Source organism: Ammodytes marinus, assembly GCF_949987685.1.
Source record: "Ammodytes marinus genome assembly, chromosome: 21".
Taxonomy (NCBI): Eukaryota; Metazoa; Chordata; class Actinopteri; order Uranoscopiformes; family Ammodytidae; genus Ammodytes; species Ammodytes marinus.
Window position 1 is genome coordinate 3,219,519 of NC_137225.1, and position 16,571 is coordinate 3,236,089.

The window sequence follows — 16,571 nt, forward strand, 5'->3', positions numbered from 1 at the left end:
AACAAGTGCAATTGAAATTGTGGATTTTTTTTTTACAGACATTGCACTTCCCAATTGCACTATTTACCAGTGATTTTTAACATTTAACTCATATTTAGCACATAGGCCTACACGCACAGACACTCACACTTAGGCTACATGTAGAAAAGGCCCCAAAGTTTATAGGTTACAGTGTTGTTATTTCTTATAGTGTGTTAATATGTGTTTTGTTCAGTGCGACATTATAGCTGTCAGTTAGTGGCCGTGACGTCAGTCGGCCGGAGGGTCTGTTTAGTAGGCAAAGTTATCTTTTCTTCTCTCTCTCGGTCAGATGTGTGAGCGACGTGCATGTTGCCGCAGTAGTCGATCATTCCACATGTGAAACGTGTTTATTTGAGTTTAAATGTGAATCACCCGTGTGTGAGTAAGGACATGCAGTCTCGATCGCTGTTATACGTTATAGCATGTTTATTTCCGCGATTCGCTGGTCGCAACAGCTGTTCTAACGTCTCCTCACGAGCGGAGTTTAAACCTTTGTTCTTTTCCCGCGATCTATGCTGCTGTGCTTGTGAATGAAGGAAAATAAAGAGCGGATAAACCATACTCCTCCTCTCCTAGTCTCATGCTTATAGTCTGACGTTTTTGGCCATAAGTGGTGTTCTGGCCGACACATGAAGTGAAACCAGTGATAAGCAGATCAGCGCGGTACCGGTACAGCCACCAGTTTCCTCCGCTACACTAGGCTACATGATGAAAGATACGGTAGCCTACTTTAAAAATATAGCCTACTTTTTAATCTTTTTTGGGGAAAGTAGCAAGTCTTGTCAAGTCAAAAGGCTCAAGTCCAAGTCAAGTCACGAGTCATTGATGTTAAAGTCCAAGTCAAGTTGCAAGCTCTTTACATTTTGTCAAGTCAAGTCTCAAGTCATCAAATTCATAACTCGAGTCTGACTCGAGTCCAAGTCATGTGACTCGAGTCCACACCTCTGCAAATAGCCTTCTATATCTGAAGTATTAATAGGTCACGTACGCACACACGCAAACACACACACTACACTTGATAAAGATATATTTGCCGGATGTTTAAGAACTGTTTATTGTCTATTTTCAGTGAGAGGAACTTGTTTCAATAAGACATACATCTCTTTATAATGACGCCTCTTTACTGCCCCCATGTGGTCACAATGAGGTACTGCACCCACGGAAATTTTTGTTTAAAGATTGTGGTTAGCCAGATGAGACTGGCTCAATTCAACCTGATAACATGTTTGAAAAACGGGGCCATGGCTAATTGCAAATACAATATGCTGTTAATCAATAACTGTTGATGAGTGTCAATCAATAAGTCAGGGATGATGTTTTCCATATTGTTGTCTGGTCACAAATGATAGTAGCCTGGCTCCGCCCGCCTACCTACTTCCGCTCAATTTTCATTTCACTTCAGTATGAAGTACGATGGCCTGGTTGGACCAGGCTAAAATGATAGCACATCTCACTTTTAAATAGTTTATTTACAGTACTTGACATTCATGTACAAACCATAGTTCCCATAGTAACACAGCTTATCGTTTCATAGACATACATTTACAGTAGAGAGTGCTCGGGAGTCGGGGTTCAAAAGCATCAGTCTGTGTCGCTTCACAGCGTTGCATCATGGGAAGGTTCACTCATCAATGGACAACAGGAATGAGTCAATATGGCTCTTTTGAATAAACCTCTTAAAAACAACAACAATTTGCAATATGTACACAGAATTAGAAAACTCACACAAGTGTTTCTTGTCTCGGAGCTATCTGCAAACACAAACACCTGAAGTAATAAAAAGAGCTATAGTCACCAAATATTTAACCCCAAGCATGGCACCAGATACACATCAGACAGAATACATGGGAGTGTTGAGTTTAGCACAGACCAGGAAACGGACTGAAACCTACACAGATTTGGCTTCCAATTATTATATAGGAAAAAAACAGGGAGGTCCTTGTCACTGTTTGGTACTTGTAGTAAGTAACTGCAAATCAGCACACGTATGTTGACTGGAGCTGTGTATGTGCTGAATGTGCGCCATATTTACTTCCACCTCGCTAAGTGGAACATGAAGAATTAGCTAACACCTCTAACAGACAAGCTGTACAAATCATGCAATTTTAAGTAGTGATTGTGAAGCCTCCCACAATAGTTCAATCTACCCCGACTTCAGGAGCAAGACACAGGTATGTAATGACATTGTAGTGGCCAGTAATGTAACAAGTGCCATCAATGTATTAATGTATTAGGTTTCATTTTCTTAATGTAATAAAAGCCAATATTGAAGTCACTTTATGCAGATTTCTACTCGTTTTCACGCCAGATAAAGAAATGGATTGCAAATAAGCAATCATGCTCACAATAGTTTTAGTAGTTTTGTATTTTTACTGATTTTATTTTTATTTTAGTGATCTTAATCCTAAAAAAGGCAAAAGGTAATTTCATGTGTAGCGTATGTGAGTCGTGATATGATAAGTATATATATATTTTAATTGTATTGTATTGTATTCTGTGTTGATCTGCACAGGGTTTGCAGACAGAAATTAGCAAACCGCTGTAATCTGGTACAAAGCATATTTCCTCTGTGACATCCATATTATTTTTGGTCTCTGACAACTAAACTAATTTATATATGCGTGTTGTCAATAACAATACAATATTATAACATAACTTTTTTGCAAAGAATGTAATATTAAACTACTTATTGGCAAGTTATTACATTACCTGCTTTTTATTACCTTAAAAACTGAATACAATATTGGCATTTATTCAATGAAAAATTGTTTTTTACATTTTTTGGCTGCCACAAACGCCCTGAGCCTTCTAGAGTCTGCTACAGGTGTACACTACAGCACACATCATGATGTTAGATGTTTTGACGGCTTATGGCAGAGACGCCCTCACATTCAAAAGTTGAAGTTGAATTGCCTTAGCTCCCCTGTGGCTTTCTGGCATTATGTGAGTGTGTCACAAACCAAATGAAAGACAAGAACTTGCTGGGGGCTGTTTAAGGAGGTGTGTGTGTGTGTGTGTGTGGGAGGGGGGGGGGGGGGTATGTTTCAATCAAGGTGATGCATTGTGGGAGAAATATTTACAGTAGGAGCATGTACTTAAAGAATGCACTTAAGAAAAAACAACTCCTTAAATAATATCAGATTGACTGATGACTGATTATACACATAAAGTAGATATATATCCGGAGGGGGATGCTGTAGAATGGGCAGTGTGGTGGAGTGGTGTGTGGCTGTGTGGTGGTCAGTAGATGAACTCTCCGGGGACCTCCTGCAGGGCACTGAAGGGCTCCTCGAACTTGAAGCGTTTGGAGATTGCCTTCTGCTCTGCTGCCAGCGCCTCCTTCTCTGAGCAGGACGACTGGCGGCACTGACCCACCGTGTAGGCTGCCACCACGATCAGCTCCTCTGTCACGCCCTCCTCCACCGCCTCTGCTGTCATGCTGGGAGGCAGGGGGCTGGAGCTGGGGGCTATGGGGCTGGAGGTGGGAGGCACAGGGCTGGAGCTGGGGGGCATGGGGCTGGAGCTGGCACTGGGGGGCATGGGGCTGGAGCTGGGGGGTATGGGGCTGGAGGTGGGAGGCACAGGGCTGGAGCTGGGGGGTATGGGGCTGGAGCTGGGGGGTATGGGGCTGGAGCTGGCACTGGGGGGCATGGGGCTGGAGCTGGGGGGTATGGGGCTGGAGGTGGCACTGGGGGGCATGGGGCTGGAGCTGGGGGGTATGGGGCTGGAGGTGGTGGTGGCGGGGGGTAAGGGGCTGGAGGTGGCACTGGGGGGTAAGGGGCTGGAGGTGGTGGTGGCGGGAGGTAAGGGGCTGGAGGTGGTGGTGGCACTGGGGGGTATGGGGCTGGAGGTGGTGGTGGCACTGGGGGGTATGGGGCTGGAGGTGGTGGTGGCGGGAGGTAAGGGGCTGGAGGTGGTGCAGCTGGTGGGTATGGGGCTGGAGGTGGTGGTGGCGGGGCGTATGGGGCTGGAGGTGGTGGTGGCGGGGGGTATGGGGCTGGTGGTGGTGGTGGCGGGGCGTATGGGGCTGGAGGTGGTGGTGGCGGGGGGTATGGGGCTGGTGGTGGTGGTGGCGGGGCGTATGGGGCTGGAGGTGGTGCAGCTGGTGGGTATGGGGCTGGAGGTGGTGGTGGCGGGGCGTATGGGGCTGGAGGTGGTGGTGGCGGGGGGTATGGGGCTGGAGGTGGTGGTGGCGGGGCTTATGGGGCTGGAGGTGCTGGAGGCCTCCTGCTCCAGCGTCTGGCTCTCCCGGGTCTCTGAACACTGAAGCCAGGGGTGATTGAGACACTGCTCCGCCGTGGCCCGCTCCCTGGACACAGACACAGACACAGACACACAGACACAGACACACACACACACACACACACACACACACACACACACACACACATGAATACATGTCACACTCTGCCTGTGCTCTGTGTGAAATACATGTGGAATACAAGCTGTGTAGGAAAATGACTTTAACTGCGTAAACACTGTGTAACGAGCTCCTGTAGCCGGCTACGCTATGCATTATGGGATGATGGAAATGATCTTATCACTTTCTTAAATTTGAAAGAAAAAGTACATTTGGAGTAGGCCTTGGCTTGCTTTGCTGTGTGTTCTGATGGTCTATTTCAGTGAATAAGGTGATCCTCAAAACAAATGATTAATTCCACATAAAGGGAGAAATCACACGATATGATCCACATGCTGTTGTAGTGGTGGCTGTGTGTAGTGAACTGACTGTGGCTGTTTGCGGAGCAGTGTCTTGATGAATGCTGGAGCGTGCTGGTCCACACACAGCAGCTCCTCCTCGGTGTAGCTCACGTTGAGCTGGGAGATGTTCAGGAAGGTCTCCTGCTTGTCCTCACCCAGGAACGGAGAGATGCCAGTCAGCATCACGTAGGCCAGCACACCAATACTCCTGAACACACAGGGGAGAAAACAACTGCTGGATGGATCCACATGACACCTGCTTCACACATTCATCTTCCTCTCAAGGTTACTGCCATATCTTTAGGTGAGCTTCTGACTTTTCATATGGCGCCACCATCAGGTCAACATTTGAATAATGTGTACAATGCACTTTGTGTTTAATGCTAATTAGAAAATGTTACCACACTAACACACTAGCTGCTTAGCATTAGCATGTTTTAAGCAATAACATGTTTAAAGATGTTTTAGTTTATTTGTTGTCTCTATACTTATTGTTGTAATAAAAAATAATAATAAATAATAATTATGATTATTGTGAGCATGCTCATGTTAGCACCTTGCTTACTAGCATGACTAAACTTTAAGGCCGCGTTCCAATCCCCAAACGTCCCTGCTATTTGGTTTGGAAGAAAAATATCTAGGATTTCCCATGTGGTCAGATGCTTTAAAATAGCCAGATGCCGGCCTATTAGACCCGATGATAACTTTTAGTGTGGAAATCAGCATTTTTTTGGGGCAATTATGACGCACAATCCACAGCAGCGGAAGTCACGTCAAGTGAAAACAACTAGCCATGAGACGGTTATATAAGCAAGAGGCAAGTTCAATGAGCCATGATATGATGGAATAAGTTAGTAAAAGTATGTCCCAACTTTATGCCTATGTCCAGCTGTAGTATATATATATATATATATATATATAGTATAAAATGAAAGTATGTTATTAGGAACGCAGGGCTAGTCTTTTAAACATGAGAAAGACTTCCATGTGTGGCGCTCAGCTCATTGTGTCCTGCTTGTGTATTTTCAGATGCTACCACTAGGGGGCCCCCAAAGTCAGACAATTCAATGTCTTTGTGATACAGCCAGTATGATTGAAGTGAGACTTTGAACAGGTAATAATAGAAACTTTCAAACTGTGCAGATAAATGAACATAACAGGCCTAAAGAGAGACTAAGTGTCCAGCTTAAGTGTATGAAAGTCCCCATCTACTATAACAGGACCTTTTCTTACCACATATCAGTCGCTGTGCTTATGGGCTCATAGTTCAGAATCTCAGGAGCTGAAAAAACAGGAACACAAACATACTGGTTATTGTTCAGGATAGAATCAGAGCAACAATGAATGAAAGGTGGCAGTAGTGAGTAGCGCTGCAATATTCTCACTAAAATGTGAATTTTTCTCCTCAAGAATTGATATCACAATTCTCTCCATCAATAACTCAAATTTTTTTTTTCTAAATCAACATTTACTGACACTTAGACACCCTAAACACATAGAATGTAAAGTAGCAGCTTTAGAATACATCATACAAATAAATCAAACCTATAGCACACAGTCCGTTTGGACAACCAACCCCTGTATTAAAAGCTTCTTGGTTATGAACAAAAGTCTACAGTATCAACATTATGGGGCTTCAAGGAGGAATACTGCCAAGTTATGACATCTATTAAGTTTGTATTCTATTCTATTGTCCTTTATATAACTGGACTTGTTCCCAAGCAAAGAAGTGAACATTCAATGTGACTCGGGGAACATGACCGAGAGAATCATCATCATTCAGTAATGATATGCATAGATATTTGAATCAAGATCACACTATTTTTTAGGATGAATTGTGCAGCACCTAGCCCAGACTCACCTACATACTCTGGCGTGCCCATGATCTCTCTGAGCTCTCTGTGGCTGCTCACCATCCTGGACAGACCAAAGTCAACGATCTTAATGTCTCCCAGAGGAGAGAGGCGTGTCAGCAGGATGTTCTGAGGCTGAAGGACACACACACACACACACACACACACACACACACACACACACACACACACACACACACACACACACACACACACACACACACACACACACACACACACACACACACACACACACACACACACACACACACACACACACACACACCTGTTCAATCTGTTCCATGTAATACCTTCTCAATTCAACTTCAATTTGACAAGCTTTATTGACATGAATGTGATGAAACAATATTGCTAGGGCAACATATAATAATACATACTAACATATAATAACGAAAATAACTTAAAAGCGATAAAAATAAATGAATGTTACGATATCAATAGTTATAAACAGAAAATACAAATAATACAAAACACTAAAACAAATGTCTTCTGTGTGTCAGCAGTTTCACACAGGATGTGCTTTTTTCATTTTCTTTAAAGGATTAGACACTTCTGTATAGTCACATTATTTCTGATGGATAATATTATAGGGATTTCTTCTGACTTGTGCCACGTATATACATCTCATTGGGCTCTATATGTCTATGTATATCCACTACTACAGTCCTAAACCAGACTGGGCAGTTCTTCAGTCCGAGGCCAAGCATCAATGTTCTCATGCAAAGTTATATTTACCACTTAATGACATTAGAATAGTGATTCAAACCACCTTACTACACATTCAAGTTGACCACAGTCTGAACTGTGTCTCTTTAGTTAAGAGTCCTGCAGACTGCACTGACCTTGAGGTCCAGGTGGACTACATTGTTGTCGTGGAGGAAGGATACGCCCTCCAGGATCTGTCTCATCAGCCTCTTCACGTCCCCCTCACTGAAGGCCTCCTCCTCATCCCGCTCACACACACACTGGTTGAAGATCTCTCCTCCGGCCGCACTACACACAAACACACACAGAGGATATACATGAGATCAATACGCACACATCTTTGCCTCACTCTGAAAAAGTGATTCTGTTTAAAAGGAGTCATGCTCAAACCTAAGCCTAAATCTAATACACTACATCTGCTTAAAAGGTGGGGTTAAGCCATTCTGGAGAATGTTTGACAGCCTATCCCAGCTGCATGCACTTTGTATAGGCACTATGCTCATCTGTAAATGAAGGTCACCACCAACATGATAATCAGACAAGTCCTTACTATCCCATGACACTCAATGGAAATACACCACTATTGAACACCAATGTGTGAGAGTGTGTGTGTGTGTGCGTGTCACAACTTCCCGGAGGGAGGCGGCTGACATAGCACAGCAAACTTATTGTGAATTTATAACTCCACCAGAAAAAGAAAAAAAAACAGGGTTGTGATTTTTCAAAATAAAGCGCAAAGTGAAAAGAGGCTCATACTAAACCAATGGAAAATAGTCAAACTTGCTGGCCTCCTTAAAGGGTCCCTTTTAATATCCCCTGACCTGACATACACTCTGACGGAGGGGAAACTCAATTAGACGGGCCAGTCAGGAATAGACAAGGCGTCCCCTCAAGGTGCTGTGAATTAGGCTTTAGCGCAGAGGGAGTTACTGTAATAGGCAGGGGAGGGGCTATGTTTGGGTTATTCAAGGTGACAAGAGAAGGCCTTTAACCCAGCTGTGAATGATAACACTGGCAGCGTGGAAGTTAGACCCGGTTGTTTGATATGCTAAGTTAAATAGTTCCCCACAGAACCTGCATTCTACTCACTGCACACTGAGTATAGGCCTGATTTACTACAATACTAAATAAAGAGTGCTCTGTGTGTGTGTGTGTGTGTGTGTGTGTGTGTGTGTGTGTGTGTGCATTCAAATCCGCAACATTTAAAAAGGGGCCTTCAAAAGATAAACACAATGTGTCCCAAAACACACACACACACACACACAAATGAGAAATCAGTGTGTGACTGGAGGATTTGTCAGAAACTAAATGATTAGCTCAGTTGAGGTAATGTGTGTTTGTGAAGTGATTGGTTTTGTAATCGCACACGTTCTCACACACACAGACAGTGTTGGACTGAAGTTCATTCCTCAGAGGATCAGACTTGAAGCTTACACAGTCTGACACACACAAACAAACAACCACTCAACTCTTCTTAATGGAGCTACTCCACACTCACACACACACACACACACACACACACACACACACACACACACACACACACACACACACACACACACACACACACACACACACACACACACACACACACACACACACACACACACACACACACACACACACACACACACACACACACACACACAGCAGCTTTATTGAATGAAAACACACTCACTATGTATTCAGACTGGTGTGACAATCTGTCTTTTACACATTGGTGTGTCAAAGCTGATATCAAGCGTGCCCCTGCCTCTCTTAGAGAAAAACCTTACATGCATTTACTAATTGTTGAAAGCATGTGATAAGTCTTAATACATGGGATATATATATTGATATTTTAGAATGTGGTTCAAGAACTTGTATTGCTGGCTTGGTCTGAATAAACAAAACAACTTAAAAAAGGTAGAATGCTAATAGCAAAGTAGCAAATGAGCATTTACTATGCACGATGCTGGAACTAGCAGCTTTACACTAAATCCACTTAAACCGTTATTCATTTTTAAGTCGAAAATCTTGATAAAATGATTAGATCATATTCCTTTCACTTCTAATCAACACAATAACAACACCAGTGTGTTTAGAAAGTCATAGACTGTTTGTACTGCAACACATTCACTTTTCTGTTTTTCCTCCCAACCAAATCCTCTGTAAAGACCAACATACTGTATGGATAACATTTGGAATGCTGCCGGTTGCAATCCAAGCTCTTGGTTAAAGGTTAAAGAAACATTGAATGTGGACTTGGTTAAATATTGACACAGTGGCTTGATACAGAAGTTGTTTGTCATTTATTTCAGCAGCCTTGAAGGAATACTTCACCCATACAAAACCGGCGTTTTATCATTATGAAATCGCTATTATAATGTAATGAATGAGGTTTTTCTTCCCTCAGTCTTCCCTTGGCCCAGCTGTCCTTTTAATCCTAACCCTACATTATACCATGTGTGATGTCACATGTCCCATGTATTGGGACATTCTCAATCTTTTTCTACCATTCTAAATAGCAGGGAAGTATGGGTATTGGAATGCAGGGTTCAAATGCAAACATCAGGAAGGAAGTTCTGCAAGGGGGTTTATGATCGTTAGAGACAGTTTTAATGCATAGAACGAAATGAGGGATGAGAGAGACAGACAGAAAGAAAGAAAGAAAGAAAGAAAGAAAGAAAGAAAGAAAGAAAGAAAGAAAGAAAGAAAGAAAGAAAGAAAGAAAGAAAGAAAGAAAGAAAGAAAGAAAGAAAGAAAGAAAGAAAGAAAGAATATGCTCCCATACCAAAGCAGATTGGCCTGCTGCCTGTGTGTAGCCCTGAGCTGCTCTTGTAATTAGCACAAATCAGTGTCAGTGCTGTGGGAATGGATCGATGCATGCTTTGATCAGCGTCACATGCTTTTAGTTCAAACCAAATGCCAGCTGACCTACTCACATACTTGCCAACCCTCCCGATTTTCCCGGGAGACTCCCGATATTCACTATCCTCTCACGTTTTCCTCCCGTGGTAAACAAACTCCCGCAATTCTCCAGATTTCTGACAATATTTCACACATTTCTCCCTTTCTCACCACTTTCGTTATCACAACAACCTGTTCTGCGGAAAAGGACTACAAAAAATATCCGGGGCGGCAAACGTTTCCATGGTAAAAGCGGGCTCCACCAATTACAGACGTCTCTCTGACACTCTAGGATTATGGGTAGTGTAGTTCTTATACCCGAGCTCGCGAAAAAATTTAAAAGCACTAACAGGAGACAATGTAATGCATTGTTACACCTATCTTTGAAGCTAATGTAGGCTACTTGCGTGATTCTTGCTGTTGGAGTTTATACCTTCTTAGTTGAATTAAATTATTGGAAGTCGCTTTAGATAAGTGTCAGCGATGTAGGCTAATCTAATAAAATAAAGTAGGCCTATTTAATATAAAATTGACGTTTCAGTTTACTTATTTTTTTTGTTATTTTAAAGTCACCAGAATGCGCAAAACAATGTCTCTAAAGCTCGAATTTTAATGGGGGGGGGGGGGGGTGACCCCCGCCTTGGTTTTTGAATTCTCCCTATTTTCGAGGTCCCAAGGTTGGCAAGTATGCCTACACACACACTGGAAACAATGGAGGAGGCTCTTTGGCATGGGAAGAGAGTGCCCTACTATGATTGAAGATGGATTATTTCTCATAATTATGCACAACTATTACAGCAGCAGTCATTGGCTATGCAATTCTTAAGTCCCAGGCTCCTCTCTCAACAATGCAATATAGAAGAAGAAAATGTGTAAGAGAAACACACAAGTGAAGAGAGCAACACCTGAGACACAGATAAACACAAAGTAGTGCAAAGACACAGTGTAGAGATAAGGTGCACCATATAAATATAAAGTAGAATGGAAAAGAAAGTTAAAAAGTAGTGGATATTCCCTGAAGAAGATGCCTTGTAGGTCAGACTCTAAACTGTTCCATCCCAATTAAAGTAGAAATAGATTGAGATGAGTGGAGGAGAAGAGAGGACAGAGAGACAATGTGACAGGGAGAGAGATGGAATGAATGATGAAGTCAGAGGGAGGTCAAGTGAAGCGGTCCCTTCATAATGGATTCATGTCCAATACCTGTATAAATAAAGGTTAAGGTTAAAAATGTTTTTAAATGTCCAGCAAACAGGGCTTTCCCATATGGTCATGGCTCCATTTATTGCAGAGAAATAGCAACAAAAAAAAGTCTGACATCACAATTCATTATATGAAGGGTTTTACTAACAGGCCTTGGTGGCCGCAAGACACAATGTTAATGTGGTGGGCCCCTATAGAGCAACACCCAAACATGATCGATGAGACCCACTTGACCCAGGATTCAAGAAAGCTTTACTGTCATGGTCATGGCATGCACTAGACATGGAGGGGAACCAAATTCCATTTACAGTACACTCCCAAAGTGAGTATATAACAAAAAAGAACACACACACACAGAGGACAGCACTCACCGGCCACTTTATTAGGTACACCTGTTCAATTTCTTGTTAACACATATAACTAATCATTAGCCAGGATAAAGCACTATGTCACAAAGCTCAAATCATCTCAAACTGCTTTCTTGGACACAACAATGAGTTGACTGTACTCTAATGGCCTGCACAGTCACCAGATCTCAACCCAATAGAGCCCCTTTGGGATGTGGTGGAACCAGAGATTCACATCATGGATGTGCAGCCGCCAGATCTGCAGCAACTGTGTGATGCTATCATGTCAATATGGACCAAAACCTCTGAGGAATGTTTCTAACACCTTGTTGAAAGTATGCCAAGAAGAAATAAGGCAGTTGTGAAGGCCAAAGGAGGTCCAACCCAGCAATAGCAAGGTGTACCTAATAGAGTGGCCATTGAGTGCATGCATAAAAAGAACTTGGGCTGTTGGCGTCAACTTGTTAATAGATACAGTGGCTTGCAAAAGTGTTCATACCCCTTGAAATGTTCTACATTTTGTCACGTTACAACCACATATGTACATTTATTTTATTGGGATTGTATGTGATTAGGGTTGGGTATCGGGTGGGTTTTTTCCGATACCGGTTACTACTCGGTACTTTTGAAACGGTTCCGGTGCTTAAACGGTACTTTAACCGGTACTTTAAAGCCTCAAATTGCCCATACTTTGTCAAAAAAATAATGCTCTTTTAACACAATTAACTTTAACAATATAATTACGACTCAAGTAACTTACAAATAAACTATTTAAAAATTCACACAATTTACATACTATCTAATACAACAATACTGTTTCAAACAATATAATAATAGAGATTAATGTGGAGACTACCAGGTAATCTAATCTTAAAATAAAACTTTAGCTAAAAGTAATAATTTTGATAAGAAAGATCTACAGTAAGGGAATAAGTACACCCAATGAGAACCACAGACTGAAAACAGTCAAGGAAGAGCGTTAGCCTTTTGGAATATTAACAGTGCTCATTTGCATTTAACTTGAAACAAAATTCAACTGACATAAGAAATACGAAGTAGTCTTCTGTAAAGATAAGACCACAACTATTAACTTTGTCAAATTAACCATTTTTGTGCAGAAAAATTGTCATGTTTGCCTTCTCAGGATGGATACGAGATCTTTAATGTACATGCTGTTCTAATGTGCAGCGCGCTGTTTATTATTAATATAACGGCCCGTCATCAGACACATGTAGCCTACCGGATGGTTTTATACAGAGATCGCTCCATACAGTTATCCAAGTCAGAGCTTTTTGTATGGGCAGAGATCGTTATTTTAAGTGTCTTTATGAAGTTCCTTGTTAAACATTTCCATATCACCGGGCCGCCGTGTCCCGCTGTGTGTTTTTTGGGTTCGTCTCCACCGCCGTGCGTAAAGGCAGCACTAACAGCTGACGGTCGCTGCCTCATCGTAAGCCTACACGTGCCTAATACATGCGTGACAATACTGCTAGATCGCGTGTCATTCGCAAAAAGAAATGCATTGCATTGGCGTTCAAAAATAGTCTTGACATAAAGAGCGATCAGTCTGTGAAACTGCGAACGTCAGCGAGTGTTGAGCACTCGTGCGCGCGCTCCTCGAGACGGTTGGGCTCGTTCTCGTCACTCACAGCCCGGTGAGAAATGCTCCTCTCGGGGTTCACAGAACAGCATCCGCGAGCGGACATGCTTCATCGATCATGACATAAAGAGCGATCAGTCTGTCAAAATACAAACGTGACTACAGCAAGGGCGGCACCGAAATGACGCACCGAAACTTTCCTTCTTATTTGGTCTGGTTACTACCGTTTACGTTGGCACCGGTGCCATACTGGTACCGGGTTTCGGTGCCCAACCCTATATGTGATACACCAACACAAAGTGGCGCAACATTGTGAAGTGGAATGAAAATGAAACTTGGTTTTAATTTTTTTTTATAAATAAAAAACTGAAAAGTGTGGCGTGCAAAAGTATTCAGCCCCCTGAGTCAATGCTTTGTAGAACCACCTATCACTGCCATTACAGCTGCAAATCTATTGGAGTATTTCTCTACCAGCTTTGCACATTTACAGGCTGATATTTATTGTCCATTCTTCTTTGCAAAATAGCTCAAGGTTCAGATTCAGCATCAGATTGGATGGAGAGCGTCTGTCTTTCGAGTCTTTCTCAATATTCTCAATTGTTTTTAGGTCTGGACTTTGACTGGGCCATTCTTCTAACACATGCCTATGCTTTGATTTAAACCAATTCATAGTAGATCTGGTTGTATGTTTAGGGTAGTTTTCCTTCTGGAAGGTGAACCTCTGCCCCAGTCTCAAGTCTTTTGCAGACTAACAGGTTTTCTGTCCTGTATTAGCATGATGCTGCCACCACCATGTTTCATGGTGGGGATGGTGTGTATAGGGTGGTTTGTAGTGTTAGTTTCAGCAGGCATGCAAACTCATAAGCCATGAAAAAGGTGAGAAGTCCGAAAACAAACCCCGGTAGGCGGGTCTGGGGTCATTCCCCCTAGAAGATTTTTTTTGTGAGTTGAACCTTTAAAGGTGCAGTGTGTAATATGACATCATCAAGAAAGTTCTACAAAGTTCTAGAATGCAATGCTCCCTGGGTAACCCCAACCCTTTGGAATAATAACAGAAGCTACAGTGGCCTTCAAGGACAAGAACAATTCTAAATTTTAAACAATACACCTGATGACATTCCAACTATGACACTTTCAAGATGGCGGCACTAGGCCTTGGTCCAAAATATGCAGAAATATGGACATATATGAGACCCTTTCAAAGGGAAACAAAAATTATTCAAAACATTTTTTTCAGCTATTATGCACTAAATTAAATGTACTTATGGATATTATAATTACTTTCTACAAAATCTGCTAGGAAATAAAACCCAAAATTCTACACACTGCAGGTTTAAGAGAAGCAATTTTAATAAGAGAATTAAGGAAAAAAATAAACTTTGTCAGATGAATAGTAAAATGAGCAAAACAAGTTAGTCAGACAACCTTCTTGACTTTTACAATACAAAGTGTGTAGGTATTTACCAAGAAAAATGTTAAACACAGCTTAGAAAAACGGTTAAAAATGCTGGCAAAACCAGCTTTAAGACAGAAATAACATGGAGCCTCAAATCAATCACACCAAATTCCCTTCCAATAAACTAACTATTTATATTGTGGCAAACATGATTTGCCTTATCTTTGTTACACAACCATAAATCAAACACATAAGAATACACTCTGTCACCATAGTTAATCTCTGTGTTCACGCACGCACGCGCACACACACACACACACACACACGCACACACACACACACACACACACACCTCAGTCGTGCGCAGGAACATAATGGTGCAAAATGGGGCGATAGTGGAGGAAGCAGGTGAGTGTGTTGTTTCGGCGCTGATCTGCTATAATCACTACATTCACCTCAGGTGTGTCGGCCAGAACACCATGCACCATTCAAAAACCATGAAAACAGCAATAGACAAAAGCACATTACTAACTTGAGGTGACACGTTAATCTGCAGTGACAATCCGCCAACTGCGGCTGTTAATCAGCGCGCGCATAAAGCAATGCAAATGGCTGGCAACGGTTGGCAAACTCCGTGAATTTATTTAAAAAGTGATTCACATAAACCGAGTAGGCACATTAACACGGTAAAATAATAATACTGCGGCTACTTGAACGCTCCGATGACTCGGAGAGAAACAAATGTAAACTTCCCTGCAGACGCTCTGACTGACGTCACCGCCCCTCAATGACAAATACTGTTTCTGATTGGCCAAATGACCGTCAAAGCTCATATGATAGGAGTTAACATCCGTCAATCATAGTTAGTCACTATGGTCACTCCACTTTCTTAATAGGTCCATGCTACACACACACACACACACACACACACACACACACACACACACACACACACACACACACACACACACACACACACACACACACACACACACACACACACACACACACACACACACACACACACACACACACACACACACACACAGTGCTGGCCATCAGACCCCCCCCCCCCCCTCCCCTCCCTCCCAAAATATTTTCTCAACGGATCTCCACGAATCACATAGATGGCCAATTTTGTTTCCAAAACGGCGAATTTCGCCAAAAGGTGACAAGTTTGCATGCCTGTAGTTTCCGCCACACGTTGCATTTTGCATTCAGGCCAAAAACTTCCCGTTTGGTCTCATCTGACTATGCATGGCTTTTGGCAAGGGTTGGAGGAAGGTGCTCTGTTCAGATGAGATCAAAATTTAAGTTAGGGCCCGTGTCCACCTAACGCCTTTTTCCAGCGTTAAACGCTGGCTGTGCGCTCGGGAGTGTGTCTACTGAGCGTTTTTTACAACCGGTTTTTTCGACCGCTTTTTTCAAGCGTTTTATGAGCTGGGAGAGAGAGTGCTGTGATCGGGGGAGAGAAAATGCTGATCGTCACCTGTCAGTCAGACCTATCAACACTGGTTTAACTGTTTAGGTTTGCTGTTTTCTATTTAAATCGTTACATTTTATATGAGTAGTCTTATGAAACAGAGAATGCTTTCCACCATCCTCTGTTTGGATGAGGAGTTATCACGGCTCCTGCAAACACACACGGAGCAAGTTGTAGGCTGATGTGTGCGCATGAAACGATCCGTAGGAGATAAAAAAATACAGAGAATCAAGTGTTCGCCTAATCTGCTCCCACAAACAGGCTCTCCTCCCTCTGTTCTGGTAATTTTAAGTCACTATTTTCGTACAGTTTCGGGTAAACAGAGACGGAAAAAGCAGTTTCTCTTCCGTCT

At 42.5% G+C, this 16,571-nt stretch overlaps 1 protein-coding gene across 1 annotated transcript in view; it reads right to left on the minus strand.

The window, feature by feature from the left end:
* Positions 1–1,548: 1,548 nt before the first annotated feature.
* The window catches only part of stk17a (serine/threonine kinase 17a), a 31,788-nt gene continuing 16,765 nt past the window's right edge, over positions 1,549–16,571 (minus strand). The window contains exons 3-8 of the mRNA XM_080049854.1: positions 7,439–7,589; positions 6,584–6,710; positions 5,956–6,004; positions 4,751–4,930; positions 4,247–4,330; positions 1,549–3,550 (exon numbers count right to left, since the gene is read on the minus strand). Of these exons, the coding sequence (XP_079905980.1) occupies positions 3,262–3,550; positions 4,247–4,330; positions 4,751–4,930; positions 5,956–6,004; positions 6,584–6,710; positions 7,439–7,589 (880 nt within the window). The 3' untranslated portion in view covers positions 1,549–3,261. The remainder of the gene's footprint in view (positions 3,551–4,246; positions 4,331–4,750; positions 4,931–5,955; positions 6,005–6,583; positions 6,711–7,438; positions 7,590–16,571) is intronic.